Source organism: Helianthus annuus, chromosome 9 (genome assembly GCF_002127325.2).
Source record: "Helianthus annuus cultivar XRQ/B chromosome 9, HanXRQr2.0-SUNRISE, whole genome shotgun sequence".
In the NCBI taxonomy this organism is placed as follows: domain Eukaryota; kingdom Viridiplantae; phylum Streptophyta; class Magnoliopsida; order Asterales; family Asteraceae; genus Helianthus; species Helianthus annuus.
In genome coordinates this window covers 153,860,036-153,884,684 of record NC_035441.2, presented here as the reverse complement: position 1 = coordinate 153,884,684, position 24,649 = coordinate 153,860,036, and the positions used below count along the sequence as shown (strand labels likewise).

General features: G+C 36.9%; 2 protein-coding genes and 1 long non-coding RNA gene across 3 annotated transcripts; 2 read left to right on the top strand and 1 right to left on the bottom strand.

Moving 5' to 3' along the window:
• Positions 1-3,499: 3,499 nt before the first annotated feature.
• LOC110874778 lies at positions 3,500-5,500 on the top strand. The gene is made up of 3 exons (XM_022123214.2): positions 3,500-3,954; positions 4,449-4,766; positions 5,441-5,500. Exons 1-3 carry the CDS (start codon positions 3,872-3,874, stop codon positions 5,460-5,462), a joined length of 423 nt encoding a protein of 140 aa, XP_021978906.1. The 5' UTR covers positions 3,500-3,871; the 3' UTR covers positions 5,463-5,500.
• Positions 5,501-9,094: 3,594 nt separating this feature from the next.
• Positions 9,095-11,853, top strand: LOC110874779. Its single transcript, XM_022123215.2, has 3 exons — positions 9,095-10,319; positions 10,802-11,119; positions 11,794-11,853. The coding sequence occupies exons 1-3, from the start codon at positions 10,237-10,239 to the stop codon at positions 11,813-11,815; spliced, it is 423 nt and encodes a 140-aa protein (XP_021978907.1). The 5' UTR covers positions 9,095-10,236; the 3' UTR covers positions 11,816-11,853.
• An 11,083-nt stretch (positions 11,854-22,936) lies between these two features.
• LOC110874780 lies at positions 22,937-23,495 on the bottom strand. The gene is made up of 2 exons (XR_002556213.2): positions 23,405-23,495; positions 22,937-23,289 (listed from the first exon to the last, which is right to left on the bottom strand). It is a non-coding gene; the product is annotated as an uncharacterized LOC110874780 (long non-coding RNA).
• Between the last annotated feature and the right edge of the window lie 1,154 nt (positions 23,496-24,649).

Sequence of the window (24,649 nt, the reverse complement as noted above, 5' to 3'; positions counted from 1 at the left end):
TTAAAATCCTTGTGTCCCCGGCAACGGCGCCAAAAACTTGATGTGTGTCGGTGTATATATAATTTAGATGTATAATTAAGCCCTTTTTACACCTTTAGCCAAGTTTTAAATTTACAAAACACGATATTCACTAACACTAAACACACATATGGGCAAGTGCACCCATCGTGGACGTAGTATAGTGTTGGTAAGATACCGAGGTCGTCCAAGGACACAAGAGCTTTTAATACCGGTTTATCCTCAACGTCTAATCAAATCAAAAAGTGAGAAAAATGTTTTTAAACTAAGAAAATAAAAACTAACTAAATGCTGGAAAAATAAAATAAAAATAAAAAACAGATAGACAAGATGAATCACTTGGATCCGACTCGTGTATTAGTATAACCTTTGATTATTTTCGCACTTTTGCACTTATTTAAGAGATTATCTTAGTTATTGTAGTAGGCCCCTCTTTTGAAGGCGACGTTACCCTCAACCCAGTAGTTTGAGTCAGCAAGGATACAATCCTAAAGGGCTGGGTTATTGGAAGATAATGAATTAAGTTATTAATGCAAATTATGGTAGGCCCCGCTTTTGGCGGTGACGTTACCCTCGACTAAGTAGTCTGAGTCAGCAGGGATACAGTCCTAAATAGCCGGGTTATAGTATTAATAGTAGTTAACTTATGAGGGGGTCAAAGAGTTTGGATCCCCGCCATCCAATACCTATGGGCATTGAAGGAGGTCCTACTAAATTTGACCCAGGTCCCTTGCAGGACCTCTAAACGCTGAACAAGGGCAAGACCCTTACCAAACCGTTCCCTTAACCACCGACCAGGTAGCCAACATACCTCCATATAGACCGTGGAGATATGAATGGTGAAAATCTTTTATTTTAGATAGACAGTAAAATAATGCCAAGACACCACGGACAAACGATAAGGAAAGATCACCTTCAACATAAGTAACTAGTTATTAAAGTCATTAATACAAAACCAAATAAAAAGTGCAAAAGATTAAAAATAAAAAGTATTATACTAAACACTTGTCTTCACCAAGTGATGTAAGAGACTTAGGCAAACATGGCCTTGATTGTCAAGAACTCTTACGATCAATCTTGGATCCCGAGACGACTCACACACTCTACGATGGACAATGGATGATGGTGGTGGATGATGGTGTTATGGTGGTGGTGGGTGGTGGATGAAGTGTGAGAGAGGTGGTGTGCCAAGGGATGGATTGGAATAAAGCCAAGCACTCCTATTTATAGGCTGAACAGAAGGCTGGGCACGGCCCCGTGTCCGCTGGACACGCCCCCGTGCCCGTCTGACACTATCTCTCTTCATTAATTGTAATTCGCAATTACAATTAATGCGCCTGCTGTACTTTCGCCACGCCCCCGTGCTCACTGGACACGGCCCCTTGGTGGGCAATAAAAGCTTCTACAGGTTTGTCTTTTCTGCTGCTTCTTGGGCACGGCCCCTTGCTGGCTGAGCACGGGGCGTGTTTAGGCTTCTGTTTTCTCATCTTTGTTTGGGGAGGTGCCGTTGAGGGTTCGGGCGGTCTACTTTTATTCCTTTTCTTGTATTTGTGTTAGAATTGGCTGTCTTTTTGCTTCTTTTGTGACTTTGAGCTCATATCATCCTAAAAATACAAAAGAAAGACAAAAACACTCTTTTTCCAATATTAGTACTTAAAAAGGGTTAGTTTTATGCCTTATTTGATGTAATTTATATGTTGCATTTTACATACATCAGGGCGCGTCAGACTCCCAGAACAGATAAGATCAGCTAGTCAGCAAATTTCAGTTGGTTTAACCACAACCACATGTTTTAAACTTGCCCTTTCAGCTCACTAAGGGGTATTTTCAGTAACCACAAGTTTACGACAAGTGTACGCGCAAGATTCAATCACGTTTTTCAAGAAACGATCCTAACGGTTCGGGAAATACTATAAATACCCCACCCCCATTCTTGCAAAAACCCACACAATCTGATCAAGAGCTCTAAGTTGGAACCTTTGTTTCATACCTGAGCCATTTTGATCTAGATTAGCATTCAGGGACCCTCCGTAAGTATTCTTTCGTTCTTTTATTCGCTTTTCGAGTCCGAAAGTCAACGTTTTGTTGACTTTCTGCATTGACCAGCCTATGGTCAACACGAAGTTCTTGGAACTTCATAACGTGAGCGTGATCACGATGGTTATAGTCCGTAGTGACTATACCTACTGATTACCACGTTATCTAGGCTCACTGACGAGTCGTAGTTTCGGCCAAAATGCGCATTCTTGCGTATTTTGTAACCAAACTACTCGTGAGCATCAAAGCCGTTTGTTTTGATGCCAAACCTGTTTTCTAAGCTTAGTTAAGCATGTTCTAACATGCTTAGCTCGTCACTTTTAGTTTAGTGCTTATATAGGGTCGTAAGGTAAGCGATCTAAACCATCGCTTATACTTTCGAACCCGACCCATTTGGTCGATCATTAGGATCCGACGAAACACATTAGGTGACCATAGCTATAACCTTCCGAGTTTATACCTTGTGGTCACGATGTTAGGCGTTCCAGACGCGTTCTACGCGAACGACGCGTAAGGTAGCATAAGCTACCTAAACGGGTCGTAATGGGTCGCAAGCACTTAGGTTAGGTTTCATTTTAGTATGTAGGCTTTGTTAAACCATATTACACGGGTCTCCATACTCGTTTGGTTTACGAACCCGCATACTATCCGATCCTTCCGATTTTGGTCCGGTATATTAATATAGCTACCTATTAGGTGCCGTTTGATATCCCGTGATCTCTAGCATTGTGTGATTATTACACAAGGAAATCAAAGCAATCTCAGGTGAGTACGTTGAACCCCTCTTTTACTGTTTTCCAAACTGTTTTGGGGTGAAACACATGTGCCTACCTGTTACTTTCATGTTTTCCATGTTTTCACATAATATATGTGACAACCCGCAAATTCAGGACAACATCTTTACGCGCTCTAATCTCGTACACATCGTGATCTTAGATTATAGACTTAGTTTTTCTTTATATATTGGGTATTTATATACATAGAATCTCTATTCGTGTCACAGTTTCCATTTGGTAATTTTTAGAAATTACCGGGTCACACACGAGTTAGCCCGACACGCACGAACGTTTGTGATGCTTGTCCAAATACTTGGGAAATCACCCTATAGTATTATTATGTGTGTAATACTATAAATATATATATTTAGATATATATTTGTTATTATTTGAAGTTTTCGACGTGTGGTTGAGAAGTATATTTGCGTACGCGGTTAGCACGACACTAATACAAATGTAAAAATAAATATTTTTATACACCGGACACATTCATATTTTTATGACGGTTCTATTTTACATTTGATTAAAAACAAATAAATAGTGGGTACAATTAAGTGGGTGTTTTATATATCTAACAAAACTTAACAAAGCTAACACTTAAATCTCTATTATAATCTTACCATGCTCACCCTACCCTTGACCCATGTCGACAATAACAAAAAAAAAGAAGAAAAAAAAAGAGTTGCAAGACACTATCATCATGTACCATAAAATATTAAACAAGTTAAATTTCTTTACCAATCTTTTGACTAAAATTCCTACTTTGCTTTCTCATTTCCTGACAATATCGACAAGAAGCAACAAGGACTAAAATGCAATGATCATTATCCAAGATCACACTCCATGACATGTGCTTGCTCTTAGACTAGGCTAGCTAGACCATACTTTTTATTATGACACTAGACTTTCAAAGGGGCATGAACTTCATTGAATCCCTCCCATCCCCATTCATTCGACCCCAACCACAACTGAACCCACATATCACACATTTCATTTTTATTCAACTTTGAAACTCAAGTCTAAGGCGCTGAACGTCTGAGATGAAGTGCTTGGAGCATTGGATTTTAAGGATTCAAGTTCAAGATCTTCTTTTTTCTAACTTCATCCTCCTTGCTTGCTTAAAGTGAGTAACAACCTCTTAAATACTTATTTCAGTTATTTATTTATGTTACAAGTATAGTTTTATAAATAAGTTCACCCCAACTAGTTGTTGGTTAAATCCAACCTACGAGGCTTAAGGGTTGGTCATAAGATGAAGTACTTGTTTTCTTAAAATACATGATTGCTATGGGGATTACAAAGGTGATGGGCAACTAAATATATAATGTTGAAGACTTTAAAACTTACTGTATAGGGAGTTAAGCTCATATGAAACTTCAAAAAAAGTACATGATAAGTTTTAAATATATATATTTTACTAAAAATAAGTTTTGTTAAAATCTACCTAGTACACTTGAATTAATCGTTGAAACCATAAACTAAGTTATGGGGAAAATCTCATGTTATATGGCATAAAAAAAAAGAAAGATGTAAATAAGCCTATCTTTACTCTACGTGAATTTACAAAGTTAGACAAAAACCTGAAGAATATATATATTTTTTTTTATTCTCGGTCAGTTTTGTTGATTCGGGTCTCGATTCGGGTTCGGGTCAAACTCAGTCAACACCGAGCCAACACGGGTCAACCTGGTCAGTTTTGAGGTACGGGTCAGCGCAGTCAGTCTTGGGGTTCGGTTCAACACGGTCAACTTGGTTCAGGACCGGGTCAACACAGGTCAATGCAGTCAGATTTGATGTTCGGGTTCGGGTCAACGGTGGTCAAACTTGGTCAACAGGTCGGTTTTGGTGCTCGGGTCAACATGGTCAACCGTGGTCAATGCAGTCAACTACAATCAAACTTGGTCAACTCAAGTCAACTAGTCAACACGAGACCCGGTAACATTTAAACGACACAAATTTTTATTACATAACTTATATATTTTATAGTTAACGCGAACCGAGCTCGAACCGATACTTTACTGACTTGTTACGTTTGGCATTTGATGGAAATTTTATATATAGTGTTTGTATTGTTGAATTTTGACAAAAAACGACAACCTGAGTTATCGGGGTTAGTTCAAAAACAGAGGAAACTCTGTCCGTTTTTCCGTAAAAATCCGAAATATCAAACATATTTATATTGTATACGCGACGCCTGTCGAAGTATTTTCGTGAAATAAATATAAAGTATATCTATACTTTTGGCGACGTATTACGACTTACGAAATGAATTCATAACGTCTCGACAAAACACGAGCTACTAGTTTACAAAAACTATGAAGAGTCGTACCGCTATTTCATCTACGCTTTTTACTCGCGACAACTAACACGACGCCGTAAGTATATTTATATTCAAAGATATAAATATATACATTCTAAACCATTCTAAAACTAAGTCGTTTTCAAGACTTAGTTTTATCCCGATTATAAACGGGATCAAATAACCATAGATTGGTTATTCTAAGTCAAGGTCACACTAACTTAGAGTTGTTTAGTTAACGACTCGGTAGAGCTCGGACACGTAGTTTAGCTACGTTTAAATTAGAAACTGATAAGTTATTCCCTGTTAGGAATACTATAGATGCACGCTAGCTACCTCACATTCTTGGAATGACATCACGGAATCACACTAAGCTAGCTTTGCACAAGGATATCAAGGTGAGTTCATAACCCCCACTTTTTACTGTTTTACATTTTTATAAAATGTTTTCGGGGGTGGAAAGACATGCAAGTTTTGCAAAATCACACAAGGTTTCGATAAATGAATATTGCATATTTATAAACCATTTTGCGACATGATTTTAACAAACTCAAATGGTTTACGAAAAGATTATGCTAAACATACCGGTTTATAAAAACATTAGTGTTTTTCGAAACATGCATGAGTTTTAATAACACGAATGGCGTGGGCAAAGGCCCAAGGACATGGGCAGAGGCCCAAGGACATGAATAACTCTCACATTATACGTTAACTAGGGTATGGTTAAGCTAGGGAATGAACTGTTAGATCAGGTGAGCGAATAGTAATCTCTCTTAAGTGCCATTAATCTTGTATAAGACCGAGGGCAAAAGTGGTAGATCTATCGGGTGTAGCGAGCCCCACTCTTGGGTCCTTGTGTGGCCCATGTAGTGCATTTGTTGTTCTAACCGGGTGGACCGGGGGAAATCCGCTAGGGTTGAGTGCTTCCTATGTCGCCACACATATTAATGTCCTTGCAAAACATTAATGATCTGTTCATAGACGCTTACATACCAGTTTTAATACTCAGATTCTCAAATGTTTTTAAGATTCATTTGAAGTAAACTCACAAATACATGGATTTACAAACTTTGGTAACGTTTTTCAAACTATACCTAAGTAAGAGGACACGCTGATCCTGCTTACAAAGGTTCGTTTGGGCTCGGCCCATTCTCTCTCGTGCAATGCACAAAGACTCTCGTGGGCTAGACTCACAGTTTTCATATATCATGCCAAGAAAATGATTTTTCTATATTTTCTCAGCAACTTTAAAACCGGTTATCAAAAAGATTTATTTTAAATCTTTTCAAAACAAACTATGAACTCGCTCAACTTTATGTTGACTTTTTCGCATGTTCTTTCTCAGGTTGCATTTTCAAAACTATGGAACAGTTGGAATAGGAGAACCCATGGGAATTCAAGTACTTAGCGGCGTTCATTTTCTAGAAGTCTTAGCTAATTGCTTCCGCTGTGCAATGAAGATACCGGTCCAGTCACGCCATGCTCTGATAATTTCGGGGTGTGACAGATTGGTATCAGAGCTATAGGTTTCAGCGAATTAGGTTTCTGTAGAGATACCTAGGCTTTAACCTCTCTATCCTCTGGGGACTTAGATATCAAGAATTGAATACATACAGAACGCCTAGGAGTTGAATATGGGTTTCCAACCGTTGCCGAAAACAATGAGTCAACTGTTTTGATTTTAAACACATACAAATGTTGTGTCGATACAGAGTACACAAAACAATTACACACATAAAGCAAGACTTTGAGAGTTTTCATAACACGCATTTAGGACCTTTGGAAAACTAATGGCGAAACTCATTAAGGGTCCTCACTTAGAAACCTTGACTAACAACTCGGGCAAACGCCATTATATTATGTCGTCTATGCTATTTCACTTACCCGAGCAGGTAACCTACGTGGAACGAAACGCTAGTGCACGATGATACATGAAACTCAAACTATACGTCAACGGATGTCGAAGCACATCACATTCTACGCAGAACGAAACGCTAGTGCACAGGTATACATGAAACTTAAACTATACGTCAGCGGACGTCGAAGAACATCACACACGACTTTCGAGGCAAGGCCTTGGGGAAACACAAATCGGCACGGCAACAACGATGCTAATCCCGTCAGCGGGAGAACAACAACCAAAATGCAGTACTTTGCCACGTGATCTTGCAAAGGACAGGAGTCAAGCAAAGGTACGTTAAAACAAGATTTCACAACAGTCGATACTTAGTCTGAAGAGACTTACAATGGTTGGCACTACAAAAGAAGTCACACGTCTTTGCATTTCCCCATATTTCATTTATGACAAATACACAATGTTCGACATTTCATGGTAATGTCACTTAACAACAATCATCACGTGAACTTCCAGGTAAAGTCCTTAAATCCCTTTTGTTGAAATTTTGACTTTTGCATATAATGAGTAGATTTTCGCATTTCTACTCCCCCTAACGGTCATTGCATCACGAAGATTTCATTTCTTGATAGCGAACACTCAATTGCTTCATTTCTTGACAAATTCATATGTTACGCATGTTTTGTTTGTTACACATGTGGTTAAATTGATTCATGAAGACCATCGGTGGCTTCACTCTAAATTGTTGCTTTACTAACGTTCAATATTGTTTTGCTATGTTCGTGTTTTGCATTGTAATTTGGATCACTGCATTATTGCAAAGTGTTGACTCTTTGGCATCGAGTCAACGAACTCGTTGAAAACTCCTTTCTTTTCGAGTTACATACATGGTTTGTTTGTTGTAACCATGTCGAAGCTTTCTTATTGATACATAAATTCATTGTGGGATTATGTTTCAACCAAGTTCAATTGATCGAACTTGCTCGTAATATATATTCGATTCAAGATTCCATATGATGGATTGAGGCCGTCATATTCGAAATAATCCCAACAAGCACTTCAATTGTGTTGAACCATAACAGGCTTGTTTGGTCTTCGACTTCATTGAATCATTTCCTTGATCACGATCACCCTGTGGTGACGTTTTAACAAATTTGAAGCTTGCGCTAATCTCGTTTGCACACATCATGTACGGATTTAATTGCTTATTTATTTGATTATTGATATTAAATCCGTTTGTTCGATTTATTGTATTAAATCAGCCTTAATACAATTGTGTGTTAAGGTAATGGTACCCAAGTTCGTGTTAAATATTCCGGTGTACCTCTTAATGGTTCTTATACCATCGAGCGAACATTTTGTGATATTTATTGCTTTTCATCTTCGCTCGAAAACATTGTTTATTTGTTTCATTTTCAATTGAAAATCCTATGAGAATTGTTTGAAACAGATATTCAGATTTACTTCGTTGAATCTCTCACTTGATTTCAAAACAAGGTGATGCTTGTTCAATCACCACTATTATTGAATTATTTCGACCACTACGACACCTTGTGGTGTCGGTATAAACTTGTAGCTTGGGCTAATCATGATCGAGCGCTTCATGCAAAACACAGGTGATATTTGTTCGATCACTGCTATTATTGAATTTTTCCAATCACTGTAACACCTTGAGGTGTTGGTGTAAACTTGTAGCTTGTGCTAATCACGATCGGTTGTTCATGCGAAACTATATATGCTTTTCGTTTGACTCGTCGTTTAAATGGTCTTAATGCAACTATGTATTAAGATGACGATACACCAGGTTCGGTTGTATTTGATTTCGGTGTATCCTTGCAACACGTTGATTTTATTCATTTAACGGTTTGATTGTTGATAAATCATTTTTATGACCTTATTTATTTATACTTGTTAAATTCGAGTTTCAATCATACAACAACCAACACCAGTTTCCGTTGGTAGTGAATTCTATTGTTTCAAAAATTGACTTGCATATTGTGAACATTCATTTGGAATTCTATTGGTTGAATTTTCTCTTTTGTTGAACCAAGTAAACCTAGTCACATTGGTGATAGTATCACAACATCTCGTTCACTTGACACCGATTTCTGGAACAAACTCAGTTGAACTATTAGGTTCTTATTGATGCAAAATGTCTTTACACTCACGTAATCTGAATAACTCTTGATTCAATTACGCGGTCATTCACTTTGGTACTATTAGGACTTACCTGCGAACGACACAACTCTAAGGAGATAACATAATCTAAATTTCGAGGACGAAATTTCTGCAACAGGGGAGAATGTGACAACCCGCAAATTCAGGACAACATCTTTACGCGCTCTAATCTCGTACACATCGTGATCTTAGATTATAGACTTAGTTTTTCTTTATATATTGGGTATTTATATACATAGAATCTCTATTCGTGTCACAGTTTCCATTTGGTAATTTTTAGAAATTACCGGGTCACACACGAGTTAGCCCGACACGCACGAACGTTTGTGATGCTTGTCCAAATACTTGGGAAATCACCCTATAGTATTATTATGTGTGTAATACTATAAATATATATATTTAGATATATATTTGTTATTATTTGAAGTTTTCGACGTGTGGTTGAGAAGTATATTTGCGTACGCGGTTAGCACGACACTAATACAAATGTAAAAATAAATATTTTTATACACCGGACACATTCATATTTTTATGACGGTTCTATTTTACATTTGATTAAAAACAAATAAATAGTGGGTACAATTAAGTGGGTGTTTTATATATCTAACAAAACTTAACAAAGCTAACACTTAAATCTCTATTATAATCTTACCATGCTCACCCTACCCTTGACCCATGTCGACAATAACAAAAAAAAAAGAAGAAAAAAAAAGAGTTGCAAGACACTATCATCATGTACCATAAAATATTAAACAAGTTAAATTTCTTTACCAATCTTTTGACTAAAATTCCTACTTTGCTTTCTCATTTCCTGACAATATCGACAAGAAGCAACAAGGACTAAAATGCAATGATCATTATCCAAGATCACACTCCATGACATGTGCTTGCTCTTAGACTAGGCTAGCTAGACCATACTTTTTATTATGACACTAGACTTTCAAAGGGGCATGAACTTCATTGAATCCCTCCCATCCCCATTCATTCGACCCCAACCACAACTGAACCCACATATCACACATTTCATTTTTATTCAACTTTGAAACTCAAGTCTAAGGCGCTGAACGTCTGAGATGAAGTGCTTGGAGCATTGGATTTTAAGGATTCAAGTTCAAGATCTTCTTTTTTCTAACTTCATCCTCCTTGCTTGCTTAAAGTGAGTAACAACCTCTTAAATACTTATTTTATGTTACAAGTATAGTTTTATAAATAAGTTCACCCCAACTAGTTGTTGGTTAAATCCAACCTACGAGGCTTAAGGGTTGGTCATAAGATGAAGTACTTGTTTTCTTAAAATACATGATTGCTATGGGGATTACAAAGGTGATGGGCAACTAAATATATAATGTTGAAGACTTTAAAACTTACTGTATAGGGAGTTAAGCTCATATGAAACTTCAAAAAAAGTACATGATAAGTTTTAAATATATATATTTTACTAAAAATAAGTTTTGTTAAAATCTACCTAGTACACTTGAATTAATCGTTGAAACCATAAACTAAGTTATGGGGAAAATCTCATGTTATATGGCATAAAAAAAAAGAAAGATGTAAATAAGCCTATCTTTACTCTACGTGAATTTACAAAGTTAGACAAAAACCTGAAGAATATATATTTTTTTTTTTATTCTCGGTCAGTTTTGTTGATTCGGGTCTCGATTCGGGTTCGGGTCAAACTCAGTCAACACCGAGCCAACACGGGTCAACCTGGTCAGTTTTGAGGTACGGGTCAGCGCAGTCAGTCTTGGGGTTCGGTTCAACACGGTCAACTTGGTTCAGGACCGGGTCAACACAGGTCAATGCAGTCAGATTTGATGTTCGGGTTCGGGTCAACGGTGGTCAAACTTGGTCAACAGGTCGGTTTTGGTGCTCGGGTCAACATGGTCAACCGTGGTCAATGCAATCAACTACGATCAAACTTGGTCAACTCAAGTCAACTAGTCAACACGAGACCCGGTAACATTTAAACGACACAAATTTTTATTACATAACTTATATATTTTATAGTTAACGCGAACCGAGCTCGAACCGATACTTTACTGACTTGTTACGTTTGGCATTTGATGGAAATTTTATATATAGTGTTTGTATTGTTGAATTTTGACAAAAAACGACAACCTGAGTTATCGGGGTTAGTTCAAAAACAGAGGAAACTCTGTCCGTTTTTCCGTAAAAATCCGAAATATCAAACATATTTATATTGTATACGCGACGCCTGTCGAAGTATTTTCGTGAAATAAATATAAAGTATATCTATACTTTTGGCGACGTATTACGACTTACGAAATGAATTCATAACGTCTCGACAAAACACGAGCTACTAGTTTACAAAAACTATGAAGAGTCGTACCGCTATTTCATCTACGCTTTTTACTCGCGACGACTAACACGACGCCGTAAGTATATTTATATTCAAAGATATAAATATATACATTCTAAACCATTCTAAAACTAAGTCGTTTTCAAGACTTAGTTTTATCCCGATTATAAACGGGATCAAATAACCATAGATTGGTTATTCTAAGTCAAGGTCACACTAACTTAGAGTTGTTTAGTTAACGACTCGGTAGAGCTCGGACACGTAGTTTAGCTACGTTTAAATTAGAAACTGATAAGTTATTCCCTGTTAGGAATACTATAGATGCACGCTAGCTACCTCACATTCTTGGAATGACATCACGGAATCACACTAAGCTAGCTTTGCACAAGGATATCAAGGTGAGTTCATAACCCCCACTTTTTACTGTTTTACATTTTTATAAAATGTTTTCGGGGGTGGAAAGACATGCAAGTTTTGCAAAATCACACAAGGTTTCGATAAATGAATATTGCATATTTATAAACCATTTTGCGACATGATTTTAACAAACTCAAATGGTTTACGAAAAGATTATGCTAAACATACCGGTTTATAAAAACATTAGTGTTTTTCGAAACATGCATGAGTTTTAATAACACGAATGGCGTGGGCAAAGGCCCAAGGACATGGGCAGAGGCCCAAGGACATGAATAACTCTCACATTATACGTTAACTAGGGTATGGTTAAGCTAGGGAATGAACTGTTAGATCAGGTGAGCGAATAGTAATCTCTCTTAAGTGCCATTAATCTTGTATAAGACCGAGGGCAAAAGTGGTAGATCTATCGGGTGTAGCGAGCCCCACTCTTGGGTCCTTGTGTGGCCCATGTAGTGCATTTGTTGTTCTAACCGGGTGGACCGGGGGAAATCCGCTAGGGTTGAGTGCTTCCTATGTCGCCACACATATTAATGTCCTTGCAAAACATTAATGATCTGTTCATAGACGCTTACATACCAGTTTTAATACTCAGATTCTCAAATGTTTTTAAGATTCATTTGAAGTAAACTCACAAATACATGGATTTACAAACTTTGGTAACGTTTTTCAAACTATACCTAAGTAAGAGGACACGCTGATCCTGCTTACAAAGGTTCGTTTGGGCTCGGCCCATTCTCTCTCGTGCAATGCACAAAGACTCTCGTGGGCTAGACTCACAGTTTTCATATATCATGCCAAGAAAATGATTTTTCTATATTTTCTCAGCAACTTTAAAACCGGTTATCAAAAAGATTTATTTTAAATCTTTTCAAAACAAACTATGAACTCGCTCAACTTTATGTTGACTTTTTCGCATGTTCTTTCTCAGGTTGCATTTTCAAAACTATGGAACAGTTGGAATAGGAGAACCCATGGGAATTCAAGTACTTAGCGGCGTTCATTTTCTAGAAGTCTTAGCTAATTGCTTCCGCTGTGCAATGAAGATACCGGTCCAGTCACGCCATGCTCTGATAATTTCGGGGTGTGACAATATACCTGCTACGTTCGGTAGTACATATATATAGTACATGATTTCATTGGGTTCATGCTATGTATGCCCATTGTGTGCGTACTTAGTACATTGCTTTACAATACATTTCATGCTACGTACGCCCATTGTGTGCATACGTAGTACATTGTTTTACATTGCATTTCTGTTGCATATGCTCATCCAGCATATGAACACATTATGCTACATTTTGAACCGTTGTGACCATTTGACCATGTGAACCGTCTAAACCCGTTTTGATTATATGAACCGTTTGTAACCATTGAACCGTGTGAACCAGTTGTATCCGTTGACATGATTTACATTTGACAATAGACATTTGACTATACATGAACATTTCTACAATTGTTAAACATTTCATCTTGATGGTTTGGTTTGAGTAAGTGATTAAGTAACGAGGCGTGTGTAATATGATACAAGCATGGTGGATACGCCGCTGGTACTTCCTAGATATAAGTGTTTGTATGGTATTACATATCGTAGCGTTATTTGAATCATTTAAATTTGAGACATATGACATTTTATACAAATAACACACTTTTCTCGAGACATTGTTTTACAAACGACTTATCCTTTACAAACTCATTTTACATGGTTATCCGTTTAACCATGCAATGTTCTCTTATTTATACATATCATCTGATCTTATCGTTTTTCAAATGATTTACAAGACAAAGCAAATTACAAGGTTCATGACTAAACATTTTTCTCAAACATAAGTCATGAATTCCGTTTTCACAAAACCAATGTATCTCACAGGCATTTTTATGCTGACGTACCTATTTTCACATGTGTTTTCAGGAGATGATGCATAGGACTTATCAAGACATACTTAGGCGGACCTGTGCCTTAGTGACTTAAAACGAGACAAGAACTAGTTAATTTATGTTATGTACACTTTGATTCTTGTTTAAACAATGTAAACATTCATGTTTGATTAATAAAACGAAACTTCAATTGCCATGGATTTGAAACAATTGATTCTGTTACAACACTCCCCGACGTTTCCGCCACGTTTTGTATGTTCTACGTGGTCGGGGTGTGACAGAAAAGTTGGTATCAGAGCCAATGGTTATAGGGAATTTGGTTATTAGTAATGCTTTGACCTAGTCTATAACCTTCCTAGGACCCTAACGTGAGTTTACTTGCGTTTAGTCATAAAACAATACCGTCGCCTATCCTTAGGCGACGGCCACAACAAGAACATAAATTTCAAAACCGCTTTGAAAACTAATCATCTGTTCTAGGATGATTGGTTACTAGGTTTTGAACCCTCTGTTATAAGTTTTTGAACCCCTTTGAATTTTCAAAACTCTCGTCGAAGTTTTGGGTCCTAAATAGTGTGAACACGTGCAAACTGGAAGAGTGAATGCCTGTACCCCGGGTTTTCTGTCTAAGGTTAGAGTGTTCGTACAAATCCACATAATCAGACCAGTCACTCTTACCTGGGAACTCTTGGGGTGAGTGTCCACTTATAGGCGAGCATGTCTTCGCGATACACTATGAGGATCTATTTGCTTTGATTCAGCCTTGGTGTTGTTTGTTTTGCTTCGTGGATTCAAACAAATGACCATCAACCATGATTATGGCCGGTAATTGTAATATCCTATTCTTGCCCAATGCCATTTCATTTGCTTTCTTTCTTGTTTCTCTTTTAGAATGCCTCCTTGACGCGAAAACCAGATAGCGACTGCCGAACTGGCAGAGATCATTTCACAGCAAATGGCTGCTCAATTCCCAAACCTCTTTGCTCAATGGAACCAAGCCAACAACAACAATAATGCCCCCTGCAACTTCAAGACGTTCAACTCAGCTAAGCCATCCAAGTTTTCTGGGTCTCAAGGAGCGACTGCACTTCTGCAATGGTTCGAGAGTTTAGAGAACACCTTCAGACATGTTCAATGTACAAACGAGCGAAAGGTAGAATTCGCATCTAGCATATTTGAGAAACGAGCTTTGACATGGTGGAATGATGTGATGAGAGATAGGGGTGCCGATGTGGCACTGGCTCAAACATGGCAAGAGCTTCGAGCTCTGATGATGAAGGAATTCTGTCCCCGTCATGAGATCAGGGCTTTGGAAACGGAGTTCGACGATCTTAAGCAAGTTAGCAGTGAGCATCGAGCCTACACGGACCGTTATGAGGAGTTAAGTTTGTTATGCCCGGATATGGTTACACCTTTGGATAAGGCAATCGAAAAGTACATTGATGGCCTCCCTGACTCAATACAAGACATTGTGACTGGTAGCAACCCTACTACAGTCAGACAGGCCATTGAGCTATCTGCAACCTTGACTGAATCAAAGATCAGGAAAGGTAAACTTTTCCGAAAAGGTGACAAGAAACCGGTCGGGGAAACGAACCCAATCGGGGAATCAAAGACCATGGATGAACAGACTGAATCCTCTAAAAAGTCAAAGAAGCGAAAGGCTACTCAGAACTTCGTCGTGGTCGCTCACAATGGTCAAGCCAACCAACCAGCTCAACCCCCTGCTAGAAAACCATACAATGGAACTGCACCCTTGTGCAACCAATGTAGCCTCCATCATCACGCCAATGTACAGTGCCGCAAATGCCAAACTTGTGGACTCATAGGCCATACAACAAGAATCTGCCCAGCTGCAGCTGCACCAAACCAAGCTGGCAACAATCCCGCTCAAGGTCGTTTCCTACCAGGTTCTTGTTTCAACTGTGGCGAGATGGGTCATTTCCGAAGAAATTGCCCAAAGCTTGCTAATGCAAATCCAGCACAAGGATGATCATCTGACTGACTAGAAGACAACATCGTTTAGAAATAATCATGTCCTATGTATTATTTTCTTTTGTTGTCAAGATCCAAGAAACAGTTGTTATCATTGTTTATAAATAAATCTTTTATTTGCATTGCAATATATTTCTGTGGTTGCATGCATAAACGACATATCCCTTACAATACCGACAATCAAAGAACCGTATTCCTTGAAAAACAAACTACCCCCGAAATTCTCCCATTCTATGACCTCTTGCATCTTCCACAAAATTCCTAAGAACCCGTTTATTCTAAGGAAACGAAGTATAAAGCGCAAGTTACAACATGAGACGAATACCCAAGGTACGGCTATAAATCCTTAATAGGGTACCTAAGGATTTCCCGTAAGTCCTTAATTGTTGTATACCTTAATTCGAATGTGATAATTCCTCGTAATCAAAAATCGAATTTTGGGAGATCTTCCTATCTTCTCAGATAGATTCTAGTAAACATTGAGACCCGTCGACTGGTTTCCATATCCGTGTTCAATCAATAACAAGTTAATAACAAATTATAATCAAGTTAAACAATTATGTGACCTTGTGCTTATGTGTTCCCTTATGTGTTGTTGTGTGATCCAAATTATGTTATCCAAATCTTCGTAGAATCTTACATATCCTGGTACAAGAGATTCATAGTAGGATACCCAAAGGTATTACTTAAAATCCTCAATGGACTTCTAGGTTATAGTTAAGTCCCTCGGATTATAAAGTACTACTTCATAATTAGACCCCTTGAGTGGTCTAGCTAAACAGATTGATCCAAAAATCTGGCTAGGGATATCATGTGATGATATAGCTGAAAGGACTCCTTGGTGGCCTAACTAAGAAGATCCCCTGTAGATCTAATTAAAGGGAACCGATGGAAGTCTATTCACCCTCATCACAAGTTTGATATCCTTCCCCAAAACATTACAAAACAAACTGTGCGGACTGTGCAAGGGATTACGTAATTATGGATGCATACATAATTATGGAATCTAGTGCACAGAAATCACAGCAAGTTCTGTCATGTGTCTAGAGTTAACCCTATTCATTTCCAACTCTGATGAAGCAACCGTTGAAAATGACTCCGTTAGTTCATTTTCGTTTCTGACGATTTATCCGTTGGGGAAATGAATATCCGTTGTGTAATCCTTCATTTCCAACTCTGATGAAGCAACCGTTGAAAATGACTCCGTTAGTTCATTTTCGTTTCTGACGATTTATCCGTTGGGGAAATGAATATCCGTTGTGTAATCCTTCATTTCCAACTCTGATGAAGCAACCGTTGAAAATGACTCCGTTAGTTCATTTTCGTTTCTGACGATTTATCCGTTGGGGAAATGAATATCCGTTGTGTAATCCTTCATTTCCAACTCTGATGAAGCAACCGTTGAAAATGACTCCGTTAGTTCATTTTCGTTTCTAACGATTTATCCGTTGGGGAAATGAATATCCGTTGTGTAATCCTTCATTTCCAACTCTGATGAAGCAACCGTTGAAAAAAATGACTCCGTTAGTTCATTTTCGTTTCTGACGATTTATCCGTTGGGGAAATGAATATCCGTTGTGTAATCCTTCATTTCCAACTCTGATGAAGCAACCGTTGAAAATGACTCCGTTAGTTCATTTTTGTTTCTGACGATTTATCCGTTGGGGAAATGAACATCCGTTGTGTAATCCTTCATTTCCAACTCTGATGAAGCAACCGTTGAAAATGACTTCGTTAGTTCACTTTCATTTCTGACGATTTATCCGTTGGGGAAATGAATATCCGTTGTGTAATCCTTTATTTCCAACTCTGATGAAGCAACCGTTGAAAATGACTCCGTTAGTTCATTTTCGTTTCTGACGATTTATCCGTTGGGGAAATGAATATCCGTTGTGGAATCCTTCAATTCCAACTCTGATGAAGCAACCGTTGAAAATGACTCCGTTAGTTCATTTTCATTTCTGACGATTTATCCGTTGGGGAAATGAATATCCGTTGTGTAATCCTTCATTTCCAACTCTGATGAAGCAACCGTTGAAAATGACTCCGTTAGTTCACTTTCGTTTCTGACGATTTATCCGTTGGGGAAAATGAATATCCGTTGTGTAATCCTTCATTTCCATTTCTGATGAAGCAACCATTGAAAATGACTCCGTCTGTTCATTTCGTTTCTGAAGAATGACCGTTAAAGGAAATGACAGGACATTACTTTGCATATCGCTGATGGTTATTTGGCAGAATCACAAATAGACTCCTACGAATAAATTTCGGGACGAAATTTCCTAAAGTAGGGGAGACTGTGACACCTGTGTCACCGCGACCATCAAACAAATACCAAGCCGATGAAATATTGTATTTCATACTTGGGATCTTGTATAAATATGTGTATCTTTTGCACATATCAATTCTTGTTCAATTTCAAACTCTACAACGCTTTCTAGAGAATTATACGCAAACTGGTGCGTAAACGTACTCAGTTTAATGCGACAAATACTCCGGAACATCAACATATACTTAACATACCTTAAATAACCTTTACATAACTTAGAAATAAGTTTTAAAGGCTTTGGTATGGCAACAACAAGTTAATTCGCTTACAAGGACTAAACTTGACAAACTGCGAAAGTATGCCAATTTGAACTGTAACAAACATTCCGGAACATGTCCATAAGTTAAACATACCATAAATATCCTTTACATAGCTTAGAGATAGGCTTTGAGAGGTTTGGTATGCTAAAATAAACTTTTGGGTCATTCAGGGACTAAAAGTGTCAAAAAGTGCACAAGTTTGCACTTTCGCGCATAACTTACGTTCTGAATATATCCGGACATCCAAAAATTTATGTAAGCATCCTTATATTATGCCTTAGTATTTGGCATAAGAAAAATCCATTCGTCGCGTCATTTGGATCGTCTTTCACGCTTATGCGCATTCCGTCGTAATTAAGCGAACATCGCGATCGTACGACCAAACGAACCGACATCCGGAATATTTTTGAGCATATTTCAAGTCCCCTACACTTTAACTTCATCTTAGAGCCTTGAAATGAGGTTAACGGGGCTTAAAAGTGCCAAAAATGGGCCAAATTGCATGTTTCTGAAGTGCAGGGACTAAAACTGAAAATTCTGGTCTGTGACCCTCAGGCGGGGCGCGTAAGGATTGCCCAAATCCTTACGCGGGGCGCGTCAGACTCCCAGAACAGATAAGATCAGCTAGTCAGCAAATTTCAGCTGGTTTAACCACAACCACATGTTTTAAACTTGCCCTTTCAGCTCACTAAGGGGTATTTTCAGTAACCACAAGTTTACGTCAAGTGTACGCGCAAGATTCAATCACGTTTTTCAAGAAACGATCCTAACGGTTCGGGAAATACTATAAATACCCCACCCCCATTCTTGCAAAAACCCACACAATCTGATCAAGAGCTCTAAGTTGGAACCTTTGTTTCATACCTGAGCCATTTTGATCTAGATTAGCATTCGGGGACCCTCCGTAAGTATTCTTTCGTTCTTTTATTCGCTTTTCGAGTCCGAAAGTCAACGTTTTGTTGACTTTCTGCATTGACCAGCCTATGGTCAACACGAAGTTCTTGGAACTTCATAACGTGAGCGTGATCCCGATGGTTATAGTCCGTAGTGACTATACCTACTGATTACCACGTTATCTAGGCTCAGTGACGAGTCGTAGTTTCGGCCAAAATGCGCATTCTTGCGTATTTTGTAACCAAACTACTCGTGAGCATCAAAGCCGTTTGTTTTGATGCCAAACCTGTTTTCTAAACTTAGTTAAGCATGTTCTAACATGCTTAGCTCGTCACTTTTAGTTTAGTGCTTATATAGGGTCGTAAGGTAAGCGATCTAAACCATCGCTTATACTTTCGAACCCGACCCATTTGGTCGATCATTAGGATCTGACCAAACACATTAGGTGACCATAGCTATAACCTTCCGAGTTTATACCTTGTGGTCACGATGTTAGGCGTTCCAGACGCGTTCTACGCGAACGACGCGTAAGGTAGCATAAGCTACCTAAACGGGTCGTAATGGGTCGCAAGCACTTAGGTTAGGTTTCATTTTAGTATGTAGGCTTTGTTAAACCATATTACACGGGTCTCCATACTCGTTTGGTTTACGAACCCGCATACTATCCGATCCTTCCGATTTTGGTCCGGTATATTAATATAGCTACCTATTAGGTGCCGTTTGATATCCCGTGATCTCTAGCATTGTGTGATTATTACACAAGGAAATCAAAGCAATCTCAGGTGAGTACGTTGAACCCCTCTTTTACTGTTTTCCAAACTGTTTTGGGGTGAAACACATGTGCCTACCTGTTACTTTCATGTTTTCCATGTTTTCACATAATATACCTGCTACGTTCGGTAGTACATATATATAGTACATGATTTCATTGGGTTCATGCTATGTATGCCCATTGTGTGCGTACTTAGTACATTGCTTTACAATACATTTCATGCTACGTACGCCCATTGTGTGCATACGTAGTACATTGTTTTACATTGCATTTCTGTTGCATATGCTCATCCAGCATATGAACACATTATGCTACATTTTGAACCGTTGTGACCATTTAACCATGTGAACCGTCTAAACCCGTTTTGATTATATGAACCGTTTGTAACCATTGAACCGTGTGAACCAGTTGTATCCGTTGACATGATTTACATTTGACAATAGACATTTGACTATACATGAACATTTCTACAATTGTTAAACATTTCATCTTGATGGTTTGGTTTGAGTAAGTGATTAAGTAACGAGGCGTGTGTAATATGATACAAGCATGGTGGATACGCCGCTGGTACTTCCTATATATAAGTGTTTGTATGGTATTACATATCGTAGCGTTATTTGAATCATTTAAATTTGAGACATATGACATTTTATACAAATAACACACTTTTCTCGAGACATTGTTTTACAAACGACTTATCCTTTACAAACTCATTTTACATGGTTATCCGTTTAACCATGCAGTGTTCTCTTATTTATACATATCATCTGATCTTATCGTTTTTCAAATGATTTACAAGACAAAGCAAATTACAAGGTTCATGACTAAACATTTTTCTCAAACATAAGTCATGAATTCCGTTTTCACAAAACCAATGTATCTCACAGGCATTTTTATGCTGACGTACCTATTTTCACATGTGTTTTCAGGAGATGATGCATAGGACTTATCAAGACATACTTAGGCGGATGTGCCTTAGTGACTTAAAACGAGACAAGAACTAGTTAATTTATGTTATGTACACTTTGATTCTTGTTTAAACAATGTAAACATTCATGTTTGATTAATAAAACGAAACTTCAATTGCCATGGATTTGAAACAATTGATTCTGTTACAACACTCCCCGACGTTTTCGCCACGTTTTGTATGTTCTACGTGGTCGGGGTGTGACACTTAAAATGTATACATGTCTTAAATCAGATAGAATATTCAAAAGGCAGTCCTAAAAATTATATCTATTAGATAAATTTTGGATGGGTACTAGATTCTAAAGGGTTAACCTTAATGTATAAATAAACATATATGCAAATATAATATTTATACCCATTTAATATAGGTGTAAATATAGATATATATCATATTTATATACATTTAATAAAAAATAAATTATTTTCCAATAAAAAAATTCTTAAAAGTTAAACATAAATTGTTAATATATATTAAATAAAGTTTGATGTTAAAGCATTATGTTGAATGTAAAAAAAGTTAAATTATAACAACTAAAAGCAAGTAAAAGCACATAACAAAAGCTTCAACACACATTGTTCATATAAAAGAAAGTTTATATTAAAACACAGTTAAATCTAAAAAAGTTTAATTATATCAAGTAAAAACACATAACTACTGATTCTACAATTGAATATGACATTAATATCATTAAAAATTACGGACCTTGTAAGTTTTGAAAGTTATCAATGATGGGTGAAAATGATATAGAATTTTGGTGGAGATGGTGGCTGAATGATTTGTTCTGGATACATTAGGGTTTTGATATTATAAGATTTATAATTTTATCTTTTGTTGCGGTTTCATCCTAACATCGTCTAAAGATATGTAAAACTATTTTAAGTTGTGGTTTGTATAATAAGACGCGGTATTTATGGGTATTTCGTTAGGTTTGTGATGTGGAGATGTGTGTGTATTTTTAGATAGGGTTATGTGTATCACAGCGTCTAAAAACACATTGAACCCTGCCTAATGCTTAGTTAATCAAAATAAAAAGGTTGTAGTTTTTTTCGGATAATAACTAATGTCTCGTCACTTAAAGTAGAATCTCTATCTTCTTCTTTATAATTAAAAAAAAAACATCTCTCTAAATTTTATTCAATCTAGCTATCATTTCATCCTCCATTTTTATCTCTATCACTTTCACAAACGCTTTTTTTTATATATCTCTCTAAATTTTATTTAACCTAGCTATCGCAATTCATTCTCCATTTATCTCTATCACTCTCACAAACACTTTTTTTTTATTATTTTTCTTTTTCCTGTATACTCAAAATTATAGACATGATAAATAGTGGTTTTCTATATATTGAGAATCACTATTCACTAAACTCTAAATTTTTGAGATAGAGATGGAGATGAAATTCCGTTGGATATGCAAATAAAGGAAATCTTCAAATTACGAAGATGGCAGGGGCGGAGATAGTGTACAAGTAGGGGTAGCACGGGTTATCCCTTAACTCCGACTCCGTAATGTAAAAATACCACTCAACTCCGTCTACGTAGTGTAAATTTTTTTTCGGTTTTATACAAAGAATACCCCTGATCCAAAATAAATTAGGATACCTCTGAATTTTTGGGCTAGATCTGCCACAAAAAGATGGAGATGCAGATTTGAACGCTCTTACGATTAGACTTATATCATATATCACGAAATAATTGTTTTCGATCAGTTGCCTTATGCACCACAAGTTCATTTTCTACTACATAAAAACGTGGATAATATAAAATATCTTTTTTAATACACTGACAAAAATTGCTCCAAATTTTAATCTAAGCCTTTAATTTAACGAGCTAAGCTTGCAAAAATTCAAGGTTTAATATATTCTTTTATTACTGGAGTTCATTTCATGAACTTGACATCACTTGAGTAACAGAGTTAAAAATTCCAAAAAAATCAGTATCTATATAGAAAAACATAAAATAAAGTTATTATTATTGTTACTACCACTACAATAAAATACTAGTTGCAATCATATACAGAAACATAACTAGTGTGGAGTCACAGTTACTATTATTGTTATTATTACCACAACATCAGAACGAGTAAGCTTTGGTGCACTTTGGAGAGTCTGCGACTTTGAGAGTTTCCTCGATAAGTTTACGTGCTTTCCTGCTCCGTATTTCCACCCTCATGCTATCACTCTTTTCGATCTTATTGTATGAATCATCGACCGCTTTCCATATCTTTAACGACTTGAATTTAGTCTTTAGTGACACCACTAATCTCGCCAAAACCATTTTCACCTTAGCTAAGCCTATAAATAAAATAAAAACACTAAAAAAGATGAAAATGTACATAATTTGTATATAATGCAAGAAAAATATTACTTTAGATAGGAAAGGAGAAAAAATAGGTAGGAGGATGCATACCTGTGTTTTGTGTATTTTAGAGAGGAGGGTGGGAGGAGTGGATGGGGTGAAGCCTTTTATATTTGTATTTCATCTTCTATTTGTCTTTTTATTATTTGATTTATTTGAGGTTCTAAATATTTTTATATTGTTAAAATTTAAAACATAGCACATTCATTTATTAACTTTTGACATACAAGCTTATCTTAGGATTATAGAGTATATATGTTTATTGTTTGTAAAATTATAAAACAAAATAGAAAAAAAAAGATATTTTAAAGGTATATAGACCTTTTTTCTCAAAAGTATGCAAACTATAATTAATAAATATTTCTTGTGTCCTAAATATATTAATTTTAGTTGTGTGCCTAATACTACAAGAGATGTGAAAAATTGTTTGATTCGACAAATCCGAAGAAAACCTTATGTTTGCATTAGTTGACGCTCCATTTTGCAACCTCATGCAAAGTAAACCAGAATCTAACAAAAACCAAACCGATTCAGATCATTATGATTCTCGTTTCCATTTTCATTCAATAAATTAAAGAGTAAATTACAAAAATCGTCCTTTATGTATGTCACTTATTGCAAACTGTGTCTTTTGTCTTCAATAATTACAGAAAACGTACTTGATATTTTGTAACCCTTGCAAGTTATGTGCTTTAGCGCTAATTAACTCAGTTAATTTTTGTGGGTAAATCTGACCAAATGGACTCCACATGAGGGTAATTTTGTGCTTAAATCTGACCAAATGGACCCCACATGAGAGTAAAATGACCAAAATACCCTCATGTGGGTCCATTTGATCAGATTTAACCACAAAAAATTAACTGAGTTATGGCTAAAGGACATAACTTGCAAGGGTTTGCAAACATCGAGTACATTTTCTGTAATTATTGAAGATAAAGGACACAGTTTGCAATAAGTGGCATACATAAAGGACGATTTTTGTAAATTACTCTAAATTAAATTTCACCACAACAAAGATGGCTAGTTATTCCATCTTTGAGCTGTCTTTTCAGTTACTTTTAAACAAACGTAACAAAGATCTAATGTTGTAAGTTTGTGTTTGTAGCTGTGTTTGTGTACTAAGAATATATTGGAATCTTCTTGAGTAGAAAAGAGTGAACAGCAAAATACACTTTTAGTTGTTGAGAAAATGGGCCCTCTTTTAATGACTGTAGGAGTATATGGGCATATGGCCCACTTCTGAAATAATTTTTTACAAGCCTGCCTTAATTATTTAAAGAGTAAACTTCCGTTTTG